The sequence below is a fragment of the Mycteria americana genome, chromosome Z (genome assembly GCF_035582795.1).
Source record: "Mycteria americana isolate JAX WOST 10 ecotype Jacksonville Zoo and Gardens chromosome Z, USCA_MyAme_1.0, whole genome shotgun sequence".
Lineage (NCBI taxonomy): Eukaryota > Metazoa > Chordata > Aves > Ciconiiformes > Ciconiidae > Mycteria > Mycteria americana.
In genome coordinates this window covers 78,805,464-78,822,826 of record NC_134396.1, presented here as the reverse complement: position 1 = coordinate 78,822,826, position 17,363 = coordinate 78,805,464, and the positions used below count along the sequence as shown (strand labels likewise).

At 43.5% G+C, this 17,363-nt stretch overlaps 1 protein-coding gene across 1 annotated transcript in view; it reads right to left on the bottom strand.

Moving 5' to 3' along the window:
• Nucleotides 1-5,035: 5,035 nt before the first annotated feature.
• Nucleotides 5,036-17,363, bottom strand: part of RHOBTB3 (Rho related BTB domain containing 3) — a 29,579-nt gene continuing 17,251 nt past the window's right edge. The window contains exons 7-12 of the mRNA XM_075527402.1: nucleotides 16,866-16,978; nucleotides 15,126-15,237; nucleotides 11,700-11,873; nucleotides 10,354-10,520; nucleotides 9,363-9,459; nucleotides 5,036-6,815 (exon numbers count right to left, since the gene is read on the bottom strand). Coding sequence (XP_075383517.1) covers nucleotides 6,700-6,815; nucleotides 9,363-9,459; nucleotides 10,354-10,520; nucleotides 11,700-11,873; nucleotides 15,126-15,237; nucleotides 16,866-16,978 — 779 coding nt within the window. The 3' untranslated portion in view covers nucleotides 5,036-6,699. The remainder of the gene's footprint in view (nucleotides 6,816-9,362; nucleotides 9,460-10,353; nucleotides 10,521-11,699; nucleotides 11,874-15,125; nucleotides 15,238-16,865; nucleotides 16,979-17,363) is intronic.

Below are 17,363 nucleotides of genomic sequence, written 5' to 3'. Positions count from 1 at the left end.
TTGCCCGTGACAAGCTGTGAGACGACATGCCAAGGTTAGAGGGATGGGGTGCTAGTGAGGGGCCTCAGCCAGTTGCTCTGAGACATGCTGGGTACACTGGAGCATGCTTGAAGTCTTATGGAGATGAGCCAGGGGCTCTTGAGGTAATAGGAGCCAACAGGGAAATACCTCAAAGGAATTCTAAGAAGGTGACATGGCCGACAGCCCAGCTGCAGTGCCTCTACGCCAATGCACGCAGCATGGGCAACAAACAGGAGTACTTGGAATCCACCGTGCTGCTAGAAAGCTATGACCTGGTTGCCATTACTGAAACTTGGTGGGACAAATCCCATGACTGGAGTGCAGCTATCGATGGCTAGGCTGTTCAGAAGGGACATGCGAGGAAGGAGGGGTGAAGGGGTTGCTCTCTATGTCAAGAAATGGATAGATTGTGATGAGCTGCCTCTGAAGAACGGCCACGAGCATGTTGAAAGCTTATGAGTGAGAATTAGAGACCGAGGCAACAAAGGGAACCTTGTGGTTGGTGTCTACTAGAGGCTGCCCGATCAAGGGGAGCCTATTGAAGAAGCCTTCTTACTCCAGCTACAGGAGGCATCATGCTCGCGGGCTCTCATCCCACTGGGGGACTTCACCCACCCCGATGTCTGCTGGAAAAGTAGCACGGCAAGCTGTAGGCAATCCAGGAGACTCCTGGAGTGCATCGAGGATAACTTCTTGAGCCAGGTAATAGACAGCCCTACCCAAGGGGATGCGATACTGGACCTGATGGTCACCAATGCAAGTGAGCTTAATTGGTGACGTCAAGATTGGAGGCAGCCTGGGCTGCAGTGATCATGCACTGGTGGAGTTCACAGTCCTGAGGGATATGGGTCAGGCAAAGAGTAAAGCCAGGGACCCTGAATTTTAGGAAAGCAAACTTCCAGCTGTTCAAGGAGTTAGTCAACAGGACCCCCTGGGAAACTGCCCTCAGGGACAAGGGAGCAGAACAAAGCTGGCAGATCTTTAAGGACACTTTCCATAGAGTGCAAGAGCTCTCGATCCCCAGGTGTAAGAAATCAGGAAAGGAAGGCAAGACACTGGCATGGCTGAGTGAAGACCTGCTCATCAAACTGAAGAGCAAGAAGGAAAGGCACAGGCAGTGGAAGCAGGGACAGGTATCCTGGGAAGAGTATAGGGACGCTGCCCGGTTGTGTAGGGATGGGGTCAGGAAGGCCAAGGCGTGGCTGGAGCTGAAGTTGGCAAGGGACACAAAGAATAATAAGAAGGGCTTCCATAGGTATGTCAGCCAGAAAAGGAAGGCCAAAGAAAGCGTACCCTCCCCGATGAACACAACTGGCAAACTGGTAACAACGGACAAGGAGAAGGCTGAGGTACTCAACAACTTTTTGCCTCAGTCTTCACTGGCAACCTCTCTTCCCATACCTCTTGAGTGAATAGACCACAAGACAGGGACTGGGGGAGCAAAGTCCCTCCCACTGTAAGAGAAGATCAGGTTCGTGACCACCTGAGGAACCTGAACATACCTAAGTCCATGGGACCTGACGAGATGCATCCCAGAGTCCTGAGGGAATTGGCTGATGTAGTTGCCAAGCCACTCTCCATGATAGTTGAAAAGTCACAGCAGTCAGGTGAAGTCCTGTGGTGACTGGAAGAAGGGAAACATTGCACCTGTTTTTACAAAGGGTAGCAAGGATGACCCTGGGAACTACCGACCTATCAGCCTCACCTCTGTGCCTGGGAAGATCATGGAACAGATCCTCCTAGAAGCTATGCTAAAGCACATGGAGGACAGGGAGGTGACTCAAGACAGCCAGCATGGCTTCACCAAGGGCAAGTTCTGCCTGACCAACCTAGTTGCCTTCTATGATGGAGTGACTACATCAGTGGACAAGGGAAGAGCCATGGATGTCATCTATCTGGACTTCTATAAGGCGTTTGACATGGTCCCCCACAACAGCCTTCTCTCTAAAATGGATCTGATGGAGGGACTTTTCAGTGGATGAGGAATTGGTTGGATGGTTGCATCCAGAGGGTGGTGCTCAACGGCTCAATGTCCACATGGAGATCGGTGACAAGTGGTGTCCCTCAGGGGTCTGCACTGGGACCAGTGCTGTTCAATATTTTCATCAATGACATAGGCAGCGGGATCGAGGGCACCCTCAGCAAGTTTGCCGACGGCATCAAGCTGAGTGGTGCAGTGGACACACCTGAGGGACAGGATGCCATCCAGAGGGACCTGGACAAGCTGGAGAAGTGGGCCCATGTGAACCTCACGAGGCTCAACAGGGCCAAGTGCAAGGTCCTGCACCTGGGTCGGGGCAACCCCCAGTATCAATAAGGCTGGGGGATGAAGGGATGGAGAGCAGCCCTGCCGAGAAGGACTTGGGGGTCCTGGTGGATGAAAAGCTGGACATGACCCAGCAATGTGCGCTCGCAGCCCAGAAGGCCAACCGTATCCTGGGCTGCATCCAAAGCAGCGTGGCCAGCAGGTCGAGGGAGGGCATTCTGCCCCTCTGCTCCGCTCTGGTGAGACCCCCCCTGCAGTTCTGTGTCCAGATCTGGGGTCCTCAGCACAGGAAGGACATGGACCTGTTGGAGCGGGTCCAGAGGAGGGCCACAAAAAAGGCTGAGAGAGTTGGGGTTGTTCAGCCTGGAGAAGAGAAGGCTCCGGGGAGACCTTACAGCAGCCTTCCGGTACTTAAAGGGGGCTATAAGAAAGATGGGGACAGAGTTTTTAACAGGGCCTGTAGTGACAGGACAAGGGGTACGGTTTTAAACTAAAAGAGAGCAGATTCAGACTAGATATAAGGAAAAACTTTTTTACACTGAGGGTGGTGAAACACCAGCACAGGTTTCCCAGAGAGGTGGTGGATGCCCCATGGACACATTCAAGGCCAGGTTGGACGGGGCTCTGAGCAACCTGATCTAGTTGAAGATGTCCCAGCTCATTGCAGGGGCGTTGGACTAGATGGTCTGTAAAGGTCCCTTCCAACCGAAAATATTCTACGATGCTAATAAGCTACAAAAAATGTTTCCAGCATAACGCTCAAATCTTTTAATGCACATGGGTAAATAATCACATGAGACTGATAGAGAAAATTTTTTATTTTGTTACAAAATTTTACATATTCAATCTAAAAACATGTACATTTAGTCAGGGTATATTAAAAGAAAAACATACAGGAGTTTCAGCACATGCCTAATAAAATAGCTTTTCTTCCTTCTAACTTTTTTTTCAAATCTTATACACCAAGACCTAAAGGATGACAGCAGAGGTTTTTTACCTATCATGTGGAAAACATTATTAGTGCAGAAAGCTTTCTTTGTTAGTCTCTGTAAAGCTTAGTGCTAGCTTGGGACAAGCATATACATATACCGGTACATCAAGAATTATACAGCGCAATCCGTTATTCAAAAAATTGTCTTCTAAAAGTGGATTTTGAGCGTTAGCTCTAATGAAGGACTCGGCAGTCCAAACTCCACTTAAACCTAAGTCTGAAACTGTAATCCCAAACCCTCTAAGATCTGCCTAAGGGCACCCGAATTTGTCACTGGCCTCCTTTGACCCCAACATTGCCGATGCCCTGGGAGTCTGGGAAATGCTGGGACCAGTAGAAGCCTTCCTCCTCAGACATTTAACTTTTTTCAAAACCACGTGCTTAAAAAACTTCTTTTTTCAGCTGGTTCCTGATTTTTACTTTATACGATGGTATAAAGGGTTTTTTTATCCCATAGCAATTTTTACTTTCTACTATACAAAGTTATTCATAAATACCAGACTCAGTGCTGCCCTAATTCCTGACTATCCATGATGGATATGGTCTTAAAGCCTCCACTAAAAAAAATTACCGACAGCAACAGCTACTGAAAGCATCATGATCTACTTTCAGTCACGTTTCTGAATGCTAAAGTATCAGCTTTAAAAATAGCTTCAAGATAAATACATTTCTACAGAAAATCATCATACAGAATAAAAATAAGAATTTATAATAAGAATTCTTCTAAGAATGTAAAGTTATCAGATAGTCTATGTCTGCAAGTACAGCACATCTGCACCTGATACAGGCGGCATTATGGGGATACTCAGTAAAATGGAAAGCTATTTTAATGTCTGAATAGTAGTATGCATTAATCTGTGAATAAATAATAAATATTTTTACATTGCCTGGCTTCTCTGTATAAAACCTGTGGTTACCACTGACTAAAATACATAATAGCAAAATATTTCTCTTGGTTGGCTATAAAGTGTTTGTATTTCCATTAGCCTATTTTTAAATGCCTATAAAACATTTTCCGAACCTTAAAAATAGTATTTTGTTATTTGTTACCTATACTGAAGTTATTGGCAACAGACTAACTTCTAGCAAAGAACCTGGGAAAGCTTTCAAAATATTAAAAATGTAGAACTACATGCAACGCAGACAAACATTCACACAACTTTTGTACCGGGTTTGTACAAGAAGTCAGTATGAGGCATAGAACCCATACTTTTGATAATTGGCTGGCTGCTGGTAGAAGCACATGCTGTGACCGAGGATGCTATCAGGTGTCCAGGCAAGGTGTAGTTCAGCTGTGTGGTCATTTTTGTTCATGACTTTATGCTTCAAAAAACTCTAAGTTTTGTTCATGTCTATCCAGTTAACTTACGCTTAAAATTTTGAAGTTCTACTATAATGGGAGGAAATGGCCTTTTTTCACATCTAATTTCAATACATATTACTTTCCTACTCTTTTCTTTCTTTAACATTTTCAGTTTTCTTTAGTGATCTTGAAAAAGCAGTGTAACGCTCTGTATTTCAGAGTCCTTATATGCAAGATGTGGATACGTATATCTCATCTTTTGAAGACCCTTAGGATCTCCTGATGAAAAGTTAAAAAAAAAAAAAAGACTTATCCTTCTTACAGAAAACCAACCTCAGAATTTTGAGCCTGCAGCACCCAGCTGAGTCACAAGCTCTTTTTTTTTTTTTTTTTGTATCTAAAAATAGGAAGGGAAATACCCTCTCAACCTCTGCGAAATATCAACAGGAAAAAAAGGAAAATCCCTACGACTCTAGCATGGGATGCAAAAAGAACAATTTACCTATAAAACCGTATTGAAATATAAACCCAATGATGATGAGCAAAAAAAGATTCCGCTCCACTAGTTTGCTGCTCCGTCTTCATCTCACAGCTGCAGCTTCCAGGTACTTTTGAGATGGTCTGCCGTGGACGTTGGGGAAACACGAAATACATTTTTTCAGCGACTCTTCTTTGCCCTTCTAGGCTCAGGCTACATACCGGAATTCAAGGCAGCTGGCAAAGCAGAATTAAAAGTACAGCGAGGCTGGTAGTGAAGGGTTTAGTTCCTCAATGGAATTTCACTTACGGAAAGGTATCTACGCTCAGGTGAATGCCTTACGTAAAGGCTGGGTTCGTTTTGTCGTTCTTTTACTACAGCCTTGTAAGTTAGTGGCGCGACAAGTGAATGACTGGGGTCCAGGAAACTCTAACAGCGTCTGCTCGGGTCGCCCTCGTCACGATGCTCAGGATTCATCTGTTGCGTCTGAGGAAGAGTCCGGGCAGCCAGAGAGCCTGGGCGGGTTTGTCTCCCACGCTGTAGCTTATAAGCATATGATGGTAACTCGATTTAAACTGGGTGCCCACTGGGGAGGGTCGAGCTCAAAGTCCCATTACGAAAGCCGGCGTTCCCCACAGGACTGGCGCACCCATGAGGGTCACCTCCCTCACGACCACCACATCAGGCATTTATGCTGCCCGCGGGGACCTGGGATTACGAGAAACGCTTTTCCCAACGTGGTCACCAGTGCCAGGGAATTTTCTCCCACAAAACCCGCGAACGGCTGTCAGCCCCCTTCCCTTTCCGCCCGGTCCCTACCAGTACCGCACGCGCGTGCGCCGAGCGGATTTAGCTCTTCCTGACTTTTTTCCTTAGTGGGGAAAATACGGTGTGACCGCGCTAACAAAGATGTTCTACAGATTTTTAAAAGGGACTTTCTCCTCCTGTTTTTTGGGAGGAAAAGTTATTTCAGTTTTTATATTTTTGGGAGGCACTAGAGAACGTCGTGGTGCATAGACATTCCTGTGCAATTAACATACCCCCTCGTACGACTGCAAGAATCTCAGCAAAAGGCACTGCAGACTTAACTTGAAGTAGGAGAGGAGTAGTTACTAAAATGCTTATTAAGCCTACCCTTTACTTTGCAAACCCACAGACGCTGCGGTACATTTTTGCACTCTGAAATACTGAAAGAACTCATGAGTTGGCTTCTCAGCTTCCCTGCACTGCTACCGTGCTCCTATTGTGCACGGGTCTACAAGACAATTTGTCTTCAACAGCCAAACATGCCCTTTTAGCAGCCAAAAATAACCATGAAGACCCATAAAATAACCAATAAGGAAATTAGGGGGGGGACAGATGACAGTCACGACACTGTCCCGTACTACGTTTAATCCCTGTGGGTGTGAAAGCCTTGTGCTTGAAAGAAATCTTCATGTCCCATTTCTCAGTGCTTCAAGGAAAAAAGCGGAGTGGTTTCCTATCGAAGCAAGGAACGCGAGTAAGTGCACTCCAGCGTGGCATCCGGCGTTCCCGGGGAGATCAGGGTCTGGTTTGCTCTCGACATGATGTTTATACTCCGTATAATTCCCAGTCTGAGATTCCCGGCCGAGACGCACCTTGCGGACGTTCAGGCCTCTCTACATGACTGTGCAATGGCATTTCTGCGAGTGGACATAGCTCCTGTAATCAGCAAGCTGCTTCAGGTACACATTGGAAGGCCATCTGTGCATCTCTACAAAATCGCGCTCCTCCACTAAACAAAGCGATAAAGGGATTACATGTAACATCCAAACACACAGCACAAGTGCACAGGCTGCAAAAAGTATTCAAAAGAGGTTAAAAAGCATTAAGGATACAAATACCACTAGGAAAGGAAAGACGAGGGCTGTCCATTTTGCCTAGATCTTACTAGAGTACGGACAGAAGAGTTACCACACGACGTTCCTTTGCTATTAAGTTAGCAACAAAGAAGTTACTGCATAAAATAAATGCAATACTCATTAAAGAGAGCAGAGAGCTTATCCTAAAGATGGCTAGGCTTCATCCTTAGAAGACAACCAGAGGTGGCCATCAACTGCGAGGGTTTTGCTACGCTGCAACGCTATGAAGGAGGGTATTGCAATCCCTGTGCCAACAGTTTGTCTCAAGATCATTCCAAAAAGCAAGGCAGGGAGAGCAGGTGAGGATGCGGCAAGATTTTTGTCTTTTATTGCACGTGTCTTTGTCACTGACGAAATCACGGAGCAGAGTTTGTATCCATCTTATTTAGGTGGAAGCCCTTTGCCGTTGCAGAAATATGCATTTTCACCCCCTACCCCAGATGTTCCCGAGGCAGCCGGCAGCGGTGCTTGCCTGGTCCTTGCAGGGGCTCAGACCAAGCCGGCCGAGACCGAGGCACAGCAGAGCCCTGCAGCCTGGGGAGGGCCGAGGGCAGGGAAATTGCAGTAATGATGGGCAGCAGGCAGTGCCCTCCCGCTTGCCTTCTGCAAAACTCAGGGCTGCTCCCGAAGCTTTCAGCTGTGGGAAAGCCACTTGGCTGTTCCAAATTGCAGCCTTGCAGCTGGCCATGCATGTGGGCACCTAATCTCAAAGGATACGAGTCTGCTGGCGTGGTACCCTTTTCCTCAAGTCAGTCCCCAGGTGCTTTCCAAAATGGCCAGCCTGGTGTCAGCCACCTGCCAGAGACTTCCGAAATCTCATCCGACAGCCAGCAGCTTAAGTACTGCTCTGCATCAGCCCTGGATGCTCCACGAGTGGTGGGAGCACGGAGGAGACTCCAGGTGCTGGCAGGGCAGACATTTGGGGAGGTGACTGATATTGCACAGCTCATCCCCGAGTTACTCGGGCGCTGTCAGAGCAGGGTCTGACAATGCTGATAAGTGATGCTGCCTGTCTGTCAGAAGCGTCACTGCATAAGTTTCATGGCAGCCTCATACGCAGCCTGATACCCATCAGGATAACTGCAACATGGAGACAGAAGCGCTGTTATTATCACTTTCCCCAGCAGAAAAAACCCCAAACATTTAATAAGGGATATTGATAAATTGATATCTCACTGGGGAACTGGAAAATGAGTAAGTAGATGTGCCTAGATCAAGCCCTGCGGTGATCCTGAGCTTTCGGGTCTCTGTGCTCTCCTGCCTCACCAAGGGGAAGCCAGAGGCAGCTCCCACCTTTACCAAATGGAGAGGACAACCTGATTCCTGCAACTTCAGGAGAACCTCAAGGTTGAGACCAAAGCCCTGTTGCGAGGAAGATACCACAGCGTGTTGTCAAACACACCCTGACACCTGAACCAGCAGGAAGGGAAGCAAAGCGAGTCCACTGTGGACCGAATCCACTGGTGGGTGACACCCGCCAGCACGGGTGCCCTGCTCTTTCATGTTTAATTCAGATCGGGCTACACAAAATGGGCGTTTCAGAAGATGCGCAGATGGGCCGCTGGAAGACGAATTCTAGGTCCAAATAAAGCAGGGGGGGCCTAGCTCTCCTTTCTTTGCTCATAATGATTGCAAAGTCGTCCATCATCACACATACATATATGAGCCTTGCAAATGAGGAAAGAGGACCTTTAATGTATTTTGGACCAAACAGAGCTTCGGCTCACTGATAAGGAAAATCCTCTTCTGGAATACACTGGCCCCATACCAACGGTCTGAATACAAACCATGGGTCAAAGAAATGCACTCGTCAAGATCACCTTCATCAGGGTGATGAAAAATCCCATAGTCAACGAGCAAAACCTTCTAGAGTTACAAGTCAGGAAACAAATATATTGTTTGGGAAAATAAATATCAGTTCCCTGGAAGAACCTGGGTTTGTTTACTTGAATGGACATTAGTTATTTGGTTTCATGAGATCTGCTGGGGAGTACTGTAAGAATCTTATTTTCTTCAAAGAAAACCCCAACCCTTAAAGAGCAGGAATTAGAAGTGACTCATTACCTTGAATCAAATGTACAAACTAAACAAAATTATATACGTAAGGTGGAGGGGTTGACATACGATGACCAAACTGCCCTAGTCGATTCAGTTATGGGTGGGAACCCGGCCACCAGCACAGGAACCAAAAGACAAGGGGAAGCGTTTGCTGGCTATGCTGCTCCTCATGTGTCGTGTGCTGGTCCCACCGTGGGGTGGTGAACCATCCAGTTCGGACAGACTCTGGACTGCACTAGACTGTACAGCCTAAAGAAGTCCCAATTGCCTTCTCACGCAGGAGCAGTGTTGTCCAGTACTTCACTTCTGATGTAAGCAGAACTGAAAAAGATCTCTTGTTTTAAAAGTAATTGATAAATTACCTGAAAGGTCTTGAAATTCAGGCTTTTGACTGAAGATGAGGTAGTTAGTGGCAATAAAATGAAGAAGCCAAGTTGAAAGGCAATCGGAATTGTGAAACTGCAAGAAGAAAGGAAACAAATGACACTTAGAGCTATCACGTCTAAAACACAACCACACCTCACATGTCAAAAGATTTCAGATTTCCACTGTCAACATGGTTTTATTTACTAAATAAAGTTTTGACTGTAGGAGATAATGAAGGAAAAGTCATTGATGGAAATACCTAAACAGATGGAGACCCAAGAATGAACAACAAACCTCCCTCCCACGGGGTGTGACCTAAACCCTGGGGCTCCTTTGGTCATCAGTCTTCAAAATTTTTGCCTTCTGCATAGTAGCAGAACTTCAGGAAAAGGAAGGTAAGGAGTGTGGCATGTTGGTTTTGTTGTCTCCTCTTTCTCCCCAAAATCCTGTTCATGTAAGACAATATCCTGCCTGAGACTTGTAAGCAGTTCATTTTTGTTTCCCTCTTGTTTTCCAAATCTATCTTTACTGTCTCTCTCTCTTTTTTTCAGCTGCTAATCTTTTCTTTTCATGCTTTTTACGTATTTCAACATTCTGTCAGGTTAGATTTCCTTTGCCACATGCATATAATACAGTTTTATTTTTGACTAAAAGAGGAAGTAGTGCACTTTCCCTTGCCTAAAACACATCTTTTCTGGCAGAAGTTGCAATTAAGCTGGATTACTGCAATGTGTCCTTGATGAAGGAAATCACACAGATTATGGTATGACTGCACGTTCTGCAATAAAAGGCTGAAGAAGGCCCTATTTTAGCCAACCTTGTGCCACCAGGTATCCCTAACCAACGTATTGTGTATCAATGTTTGTCCTTGGGAAGAGAAATTATTAAGATCCTAAAAAATCTTAACAATTATGTTTCAAAAACAAACAAAAACCTCACTAATTAGAGTCAACACATATATTCTTATTTAATATATACAACACATACCTTGGCTTTTTTGAGCAAGCTAACAATACTGAGACTTGTGGATGCCAGTTCCCTGCTAGGCATGCTCTGAAGCTGTGTGATAATGTAAAGCTCACAAATATGCTGGAGTCTCATTACTTGGTACATCTCTGCACAGATCAAGAGAGACATAGCCTGGAGAATACTGGCTGAAAAAGAAGAACACAGAAGTTACAGGTGTTTTACCTTTTTGACAGGATGCTCAAAGCCACTTTTCAGAGAGTTATCCTTTAAACACCTAACAACGAACACAAAATCAAATTGCTGTCGATCACTTTATTTTTCATTATTATCATTATAAGTTTGCTATATCACTCTCTTTTTCCAGATAAACTATGTAATTAACAGGAAAAGAGTAGTTAGTACTTTTTAGAAGGCAAGTGTAATAAATTGTAGTCAATATCCTATGTCTTGAAGATGCTGCGTCAAGTGCTGCTGGTCTATGTAAAGTAAGTGATAATTAATAAGAGGATTTAGCTTTCTAGCTTCTCTTTCAAAAAAGAACCTCTACGATACATGTACGAGAACATATAGTGAAAAGGCCAAAGAGAAAATAGAACAACCGTATTTTTAAAAAAATATGATACAGTGGTTGCATATTTAAACTGATGCACAAGGAAATGTTAGAAAGACTGAAAAGAGAAACATATGGAAAACCTGAGAACAAGGTAGAGTTATTTGAAAAGAAAACAAAAGCAAAAATACATATCACACCATCATTCATTCATTCATTACATCAAAGGAAAATTATCTGTATTTAAATCATATTTCATATTTAGTATGTAGATTTTCTTCTCATTAAAAAAGACAAAGGTTAAGACACAAAGAATACTTTAGCTCAAATTTTCTTGCCAAATACTCTGACTGACATATTTTTTTCTGGTTTTACATACAAATAAGATACCCATGTGTATAAATAAGCTATTCTTGCAATTTAACCTTCTTTATATTAAACTTAACAAAATATATGCTAAACAAAATGACAATTTTGAAATAAAACCCAGAATTAAGATTAGAAAGCAATATTATTTTGAAGCAGAAAGAAAATTCCAAATATTGTAATTGACCAGAAATTAAATTTCACAGGTTTTTGAGTCTTGCTGTGTAAGCACAAAACAGTGATACTCATTCTGCCTCCAGCTGGTTTTACTTGAATAAGATTGATTTATTTTTTACTGCACAATATGAACAAGTTCTCTTTCTTGAGATGTTATTCATGAAAATATTGCTATTTTTCAAGGCAATAAATGCTGTTACATTGCTTTCTATCAATGCCCCACTGTGGAAAAATGAGTAACAGATATACGTGTATTTTTAAATTTTCTTACCTGGGCAGCAGGAGTCGGTATAAAGATACTCTAGAAAGGAGAGGAAAGTGTCTTTGGAAACCCCATACACTGGAACCAGAATACTATTTGCTTCTAGATAATTACCATTAAACATAGCTGCCATTACCTCACAGCGAGCTACCAGAACTGCTCTGTGGGCTGGTACAGTTGCACCTGCAGGATGCAAGACAAAATAGACGGTTATTTGAAATACACTGTAGTATCTTGATTTTAAAGCTCATATTTTCTCAGAAGGCCTTCATTTCACTCAACATGATTTAAAACAATTTGAGTGTTTAAAATTAACAGTATCCAACTGATAATTAATGACACACTCACGTTATACCAGTCAGATGTTTACATCTGCCTAGCAGGCACCAGCAAACAAAAAGAAATACTAAATTTATTATGACAACCTGCTCCCAACACCAGGTGCTCCAACCAGGGCAAACTTTTATCAGTCAAAAACAGGCTTTCAAGTAGTGTAAAATCTGACACCACTGGAGTTACACCAGTTTACACTAACTGAACCTCTGACCCATTGCATAAATATGGAGTGCTGTGAATTATTATGCAAATGGGTATTTTGTGTTCATCAGTAGTCCCACTGGTAATGAACGTGTGTTCCAGACGTCAAACTTTCACATAACCACGGAAGTAGAGAAAGGCAAATTATCGCAGATGAAATTCTGTTAAATCCATTAAGTAAGTGTGAATTTAACCAGATTAAGTATTTTGCCTAAGTGAATTTCCTGATGGTTGTCTTACGAAAATAATGCTGATAATTTTTTCCAGAAATTTTTCCATTTTGTAATATTTGCAAGTGAATAATGTACTTTACTACAGCATTTGTACGACCTAGTAAGGTTAACAGCCCAGCGCAGTAGAGGTCTTACAGGCTCTTGATGAAAATGTTGACAGCCTGAGCTGCCAGCCCTGACACTCAGACTTCTGCAGAGTCCAGTGAACTCAACAGTCCTGTGTGCAAGAAAGTGCCAAACACCTGCCAGCCAGGACAGCAACCAAAGACAGAATGAGGACTTACAGTCAGATATTAATGTTTTAATCAAAATTATAATAAGCAGATCAACTGACATGCAAGATAAATATACTGTAAATGCTTATATAGAAGCTACTGTCTTAATTTCCTCCTTAACCACAACCCTGCCACCTGCCTAATTCCTTGAAGACATCTGCACTTCTTCATTTTTGTTCTATTTCTGTTCACCTGTGCTTCTATTCCAAATTGTCTAAGCTTCATACAAAATGTATGTATTTCTATATAGAGAGAACACGTCAATGGTATTATGTATTTACACACGTAACACGAGCAACACACGATGCAGACGTGGTGTAAGATATGCATGCAGTTTTGTAAGTGCATGCAATTGGATTATTTACCTACTAATTAGGAGGTTCAGTCATGTTATGAGTCTTTACACAGACATAATGGGCTCCCATTTCCAATGGCTCCCACGTACTTTTGTAAGCTAGAAAGCTCAAAGCAACCCCCAATATTCAAGGAATTAGTTGAAGACTTAAAGATGTATTTGCCTGATCAAGACTGAAGCCTTCAGTTTCTCTTAGTAATTATTTAATTTTAATACAATTATTGTGGCTGATGAATTAGAGAAAAAGGCTTGGAAGTTTTATCAATTATTAGGAAAACAGTTCACATTTTAGTAGTGGATAAGCACACTTTTTAAAAAATACTTGTTCAACCCATTTGGCAGTAACTTTTTTTCTGTAAAATATATAGTGGTGGTATGGTTTCATCAACTTCCCACAAAGCCTCTCTCAGGATTTGGAACACAGAGATGAATTGTTCATGTCATTAAACTCAGCATCGGTATTTTGTTCTCATTTTCAAAGATCTTTTTGTTTTTTCTGCGTATTAAACAGAACATCTAGAAAGAATCTGCTTGTCCTCGTGTGCTTATGTTTGAGGGATTAATGCTTCATATTTGGCTCTGAGATTTACAGCTGAAAATAATTAAACAATTGTCTAATCCTAAAAGACCATTTCTGCACGAAGGGTGGGTGTGGACAAATCAAGAAAATAATTAGCATTTAAAAACCATCTCGTTCTTATTCTCACAAAAGCATGCAGCACTTTTTTCCCCCTGTATCTTTACTTTTAAGGGTGAATGCATTTAATTTCCAGAAAAAATCAACCGTGACAATGCAGCATATTGGTGCACCCAGGCACATGCTTTGCAGATAAAAAGGGAGCAAAAGGCAGTTCCACTGGCACGGCTCCTGCCCGTGCCTTTGCAGAGGAGCACTTGCCATCTTTGTGAGCAGACCTATGCAATGCCACCAACGACCTCTGTAACTTAACAGTCCGTTACAGACAAGTCAGCATGGAAAGTCAACCTCTGCTCCCCCACATCTTTTTAATCCTGGCCACAAAGACGACTAGATAATTACCGTCATCTCAACAAACTTTTTTTTAAAAAAAAAACCCAAACAAACAACAATTTAGATGTTTCTTTTCACACTTGCAGGGTTAAGCAACAGACAGGTCTAACCTAGGTGCCTGCAAGGCTGCAGGTTGCTTTCATAAGGAGTCACCTATCATACAGAAGTTGCAGAGATGTTTGACAGAAACATGAAGATCCGTACGGGAGCACCTAGAAGGGCAGTAAAACACAGCAGGTGTTGATGGTACCTACATTAGCAGGTCATCAAAACCCTAGCACATCTACCTGCATTTCTAGGGATGCCCATGTTGGGGGAAGAAGGACAGTGAATAAAGCCTAAGGAGGCACAGGAGTGTGGAGGCTCCAGAGCTTCTGGAGAGTAGAGAAAGGCACATCCACAGCCAGCGCCAGCCGGAGACGGACAGAGGGAAGGTGGTCAGGAGTCAATAACCAGCATCTCTGGTCTTTTCACTGAGGGCAACGAGTGTGGACGTGGCCACCGGAGTCCATGCCTCTCCGAGATCTGATGCTGGGCAGAGCCCTTGGATACATCCTGGTGCTTGTGCAGGTGGGAACACGGCCGAGGTAAGTAAGTTTTAAAGTAAAATCACCGTCCCCTGTGATGCAGCCCCTGGTTTAGCCTTGCTGCCTTGGTGCTATGCCATTGCAGGAGCCTTTCCCGCAGCACATCCCTCATTTTGCGAAGCGTCCCAGGGGTGCGCGCGCATCAGAGAGGCACAAAGCCTACGGTGACAGGCAGCGGGCATCGGCAGAGGCTCAGCTCTGACAAACCACGTTGAGAGCGGACGCTGCTGTAAAGCATCCATAGGGACAAGCATCAGTTCTAAGCAAAAACTGCTTTCCACGGTGATAGCAAAGCGTATACGTTTTCTTAGTTTTGACACAACAGAAAATAGTCCCCTCCATTTCCCACTCTCCTGCAGGGAGGATAACTGCCGGAGGCGCAGCGGTGCCCATGTCAAGAGGAGCGGGGGTACCGTACCTTGTATTTTGAAGATGACATCAGCTAGGACAGGCGTATTAAAGAACAGCCTGAGAGAAGTATTATACAGCCGTTTTATCTGGTGAGATCTGCAGTCCTTTACAGTGTTCAGCTGCAAAATAAATTATTAATGAAACACTGTCACGTGTAGCCGCCCACCGAATAAAAGATTACAAGACATCATTTATATGGGGGAAACGAAACAACAGCCTTTTGCTTTCTACTTTATTTCTTTTGCTAATGCTACTCAGCCATGCCTCTCGCACGTGCAATCCTCTGCAATCATCTTTATCGTTTATTTTCCTATTTCCCACAGTGCAGCAGCCCCAGGGTGTCTCTGGGGCTGTTCTCGCCGTGGTATTCTCTGACCTGTGACAGAACTCCCCCATCCAGCACCTCTGGGCAGGTTTCACTGCATCGTGAATCTTCTGGGCTCCAGACCTGTTCATACGTGCCCTGGTTGGAGCCCAGGCTGCAGAAACACGAGGTCTGAGGGCTCCGCGGGGAGCACTGATCGGACACACATCCACCCCCCGGCATGACGCCGTATAGAGGTGCAAGGCACCCAAAGTTGTGTGTTTCTTGGTATTGCCCGGACGTGGCCTCCACAGAGGCAGAGGGAGCTCACAGGCTGAAGCACAGGCTTCTCTGGCAGTAATCTGGGCATGCTAGCGTCAAGACCCCCCAAAACCCAGTACTTGCAGTTAGTTTTCCAGTTTTGTTTTTCTTACTTTAAAAATGGCATCTAAAGCTACCAAAAGGAACAACATCAAAATCATATTGCTAGACTGTGTTAAGTGGAATTCAGATGAGGTTGAATTTATGGTTAAAATTTTATCATCTAATTTATATAAATAATTTTTATCCAGAAAATCACTGTTCATTTCTAGTCCTCATGTCTTTGAAGAAAAACTTTTAAATGTGAAGTAAAAGTATCCCCAAGACATAACAAAACCCCAGAAGAAACAACAACTTATTATCTTAAAAGTTTTCAGGATTTCCTAAGTCCAACCCTATGAATGCTTCAGCTGCGGATACTTAGGACTGGCAAGCCTACAGCTGAGCGATCAGAAGCTTAAAACAGCTAAGAAACCTTTTGATCTTTATATTATGCTATCTCAAGACCATCCGAGATGTTTTCCCATTTACATTGACAGAAATACTTTGTGCAAGTTCTATAGTGTCGGGGAATGTATAAGCTCTATCAGCAAATGGTTGTTAAAACTAATTCTATATTGTAACTTTTTATGAACATAATAACGTGACATAAATTACATTTTACTGTGAAGTCATCTGCTGAATTAAATGTACTGAGCTATAGACAGATTTCCGCATCACACCACTTATAAGAGAAACCAACTCTCCCGATCTACTGCAGAAACACAACTTTTGGCACATACGCAGGAAAGCAAAGCTTCCCTGGGCAGCCTCTATTACATGAGAATTAGGAACACATAATCATAGTCTTAGACAACGTGCAAAGCTGTGAACATGAGTAAGCCTTTTAGGATACCTACTTGTGTGCTTTTTACGGATTACAGTAATTCCGCACATTACACCAGCATCTCTGTGTTTCTGTTTTGTACATGCCTGTGAACAACCCACTGATAAAGTAATAAAAGCTGTGTAAGCCAAAGTGAGTTTAAAACAAAGACTGACAAGGGAACCTTGTCCACAAAACCATTTCCCAAGAACTTAAGTAACTAATACTAACAGTTACCCCAAGAGAGTTAGAGGTACCTTCCCTGGAGTTTTCAGGATACATTTAACTTTCTCAAGCACATGCTCAGTTTTTTCTGGATCCTTCAACTTCTTTTTTATATCCTCTTCCAGTCGTTCCCACTGGAAAGCACCTGTCACAAGAGCAGGTAAAGTTGGATTATAAATCAACGAGGCACAGGCCTTAGCAGGCAGAGAAAAGATGATATCAATGTCAAACAGATCCTGCAGAAACTATATTTTTTGCACATAAATCAGCCAGATCTTTGTGCTTAGGAAGGGCGAGATGCAATTCTTGCACAATAAAACTTCCATGGTACTTTTACAGGAATGCAATGAAGTACAGACAGATCAGGACATCATCTCCCTTGCTTTCAAATTCGATTTCTGGATTCCTCCCAGTTCAGTCACTACATATTGCAGGTAGACATTCCGAAAAAAATCCTGAATGTTTCAATATTTATGGAAGTTCTTTAGCTTCTTCTCGTATTGCTGGTTGCATTGCTTTGCAGGTGTCTG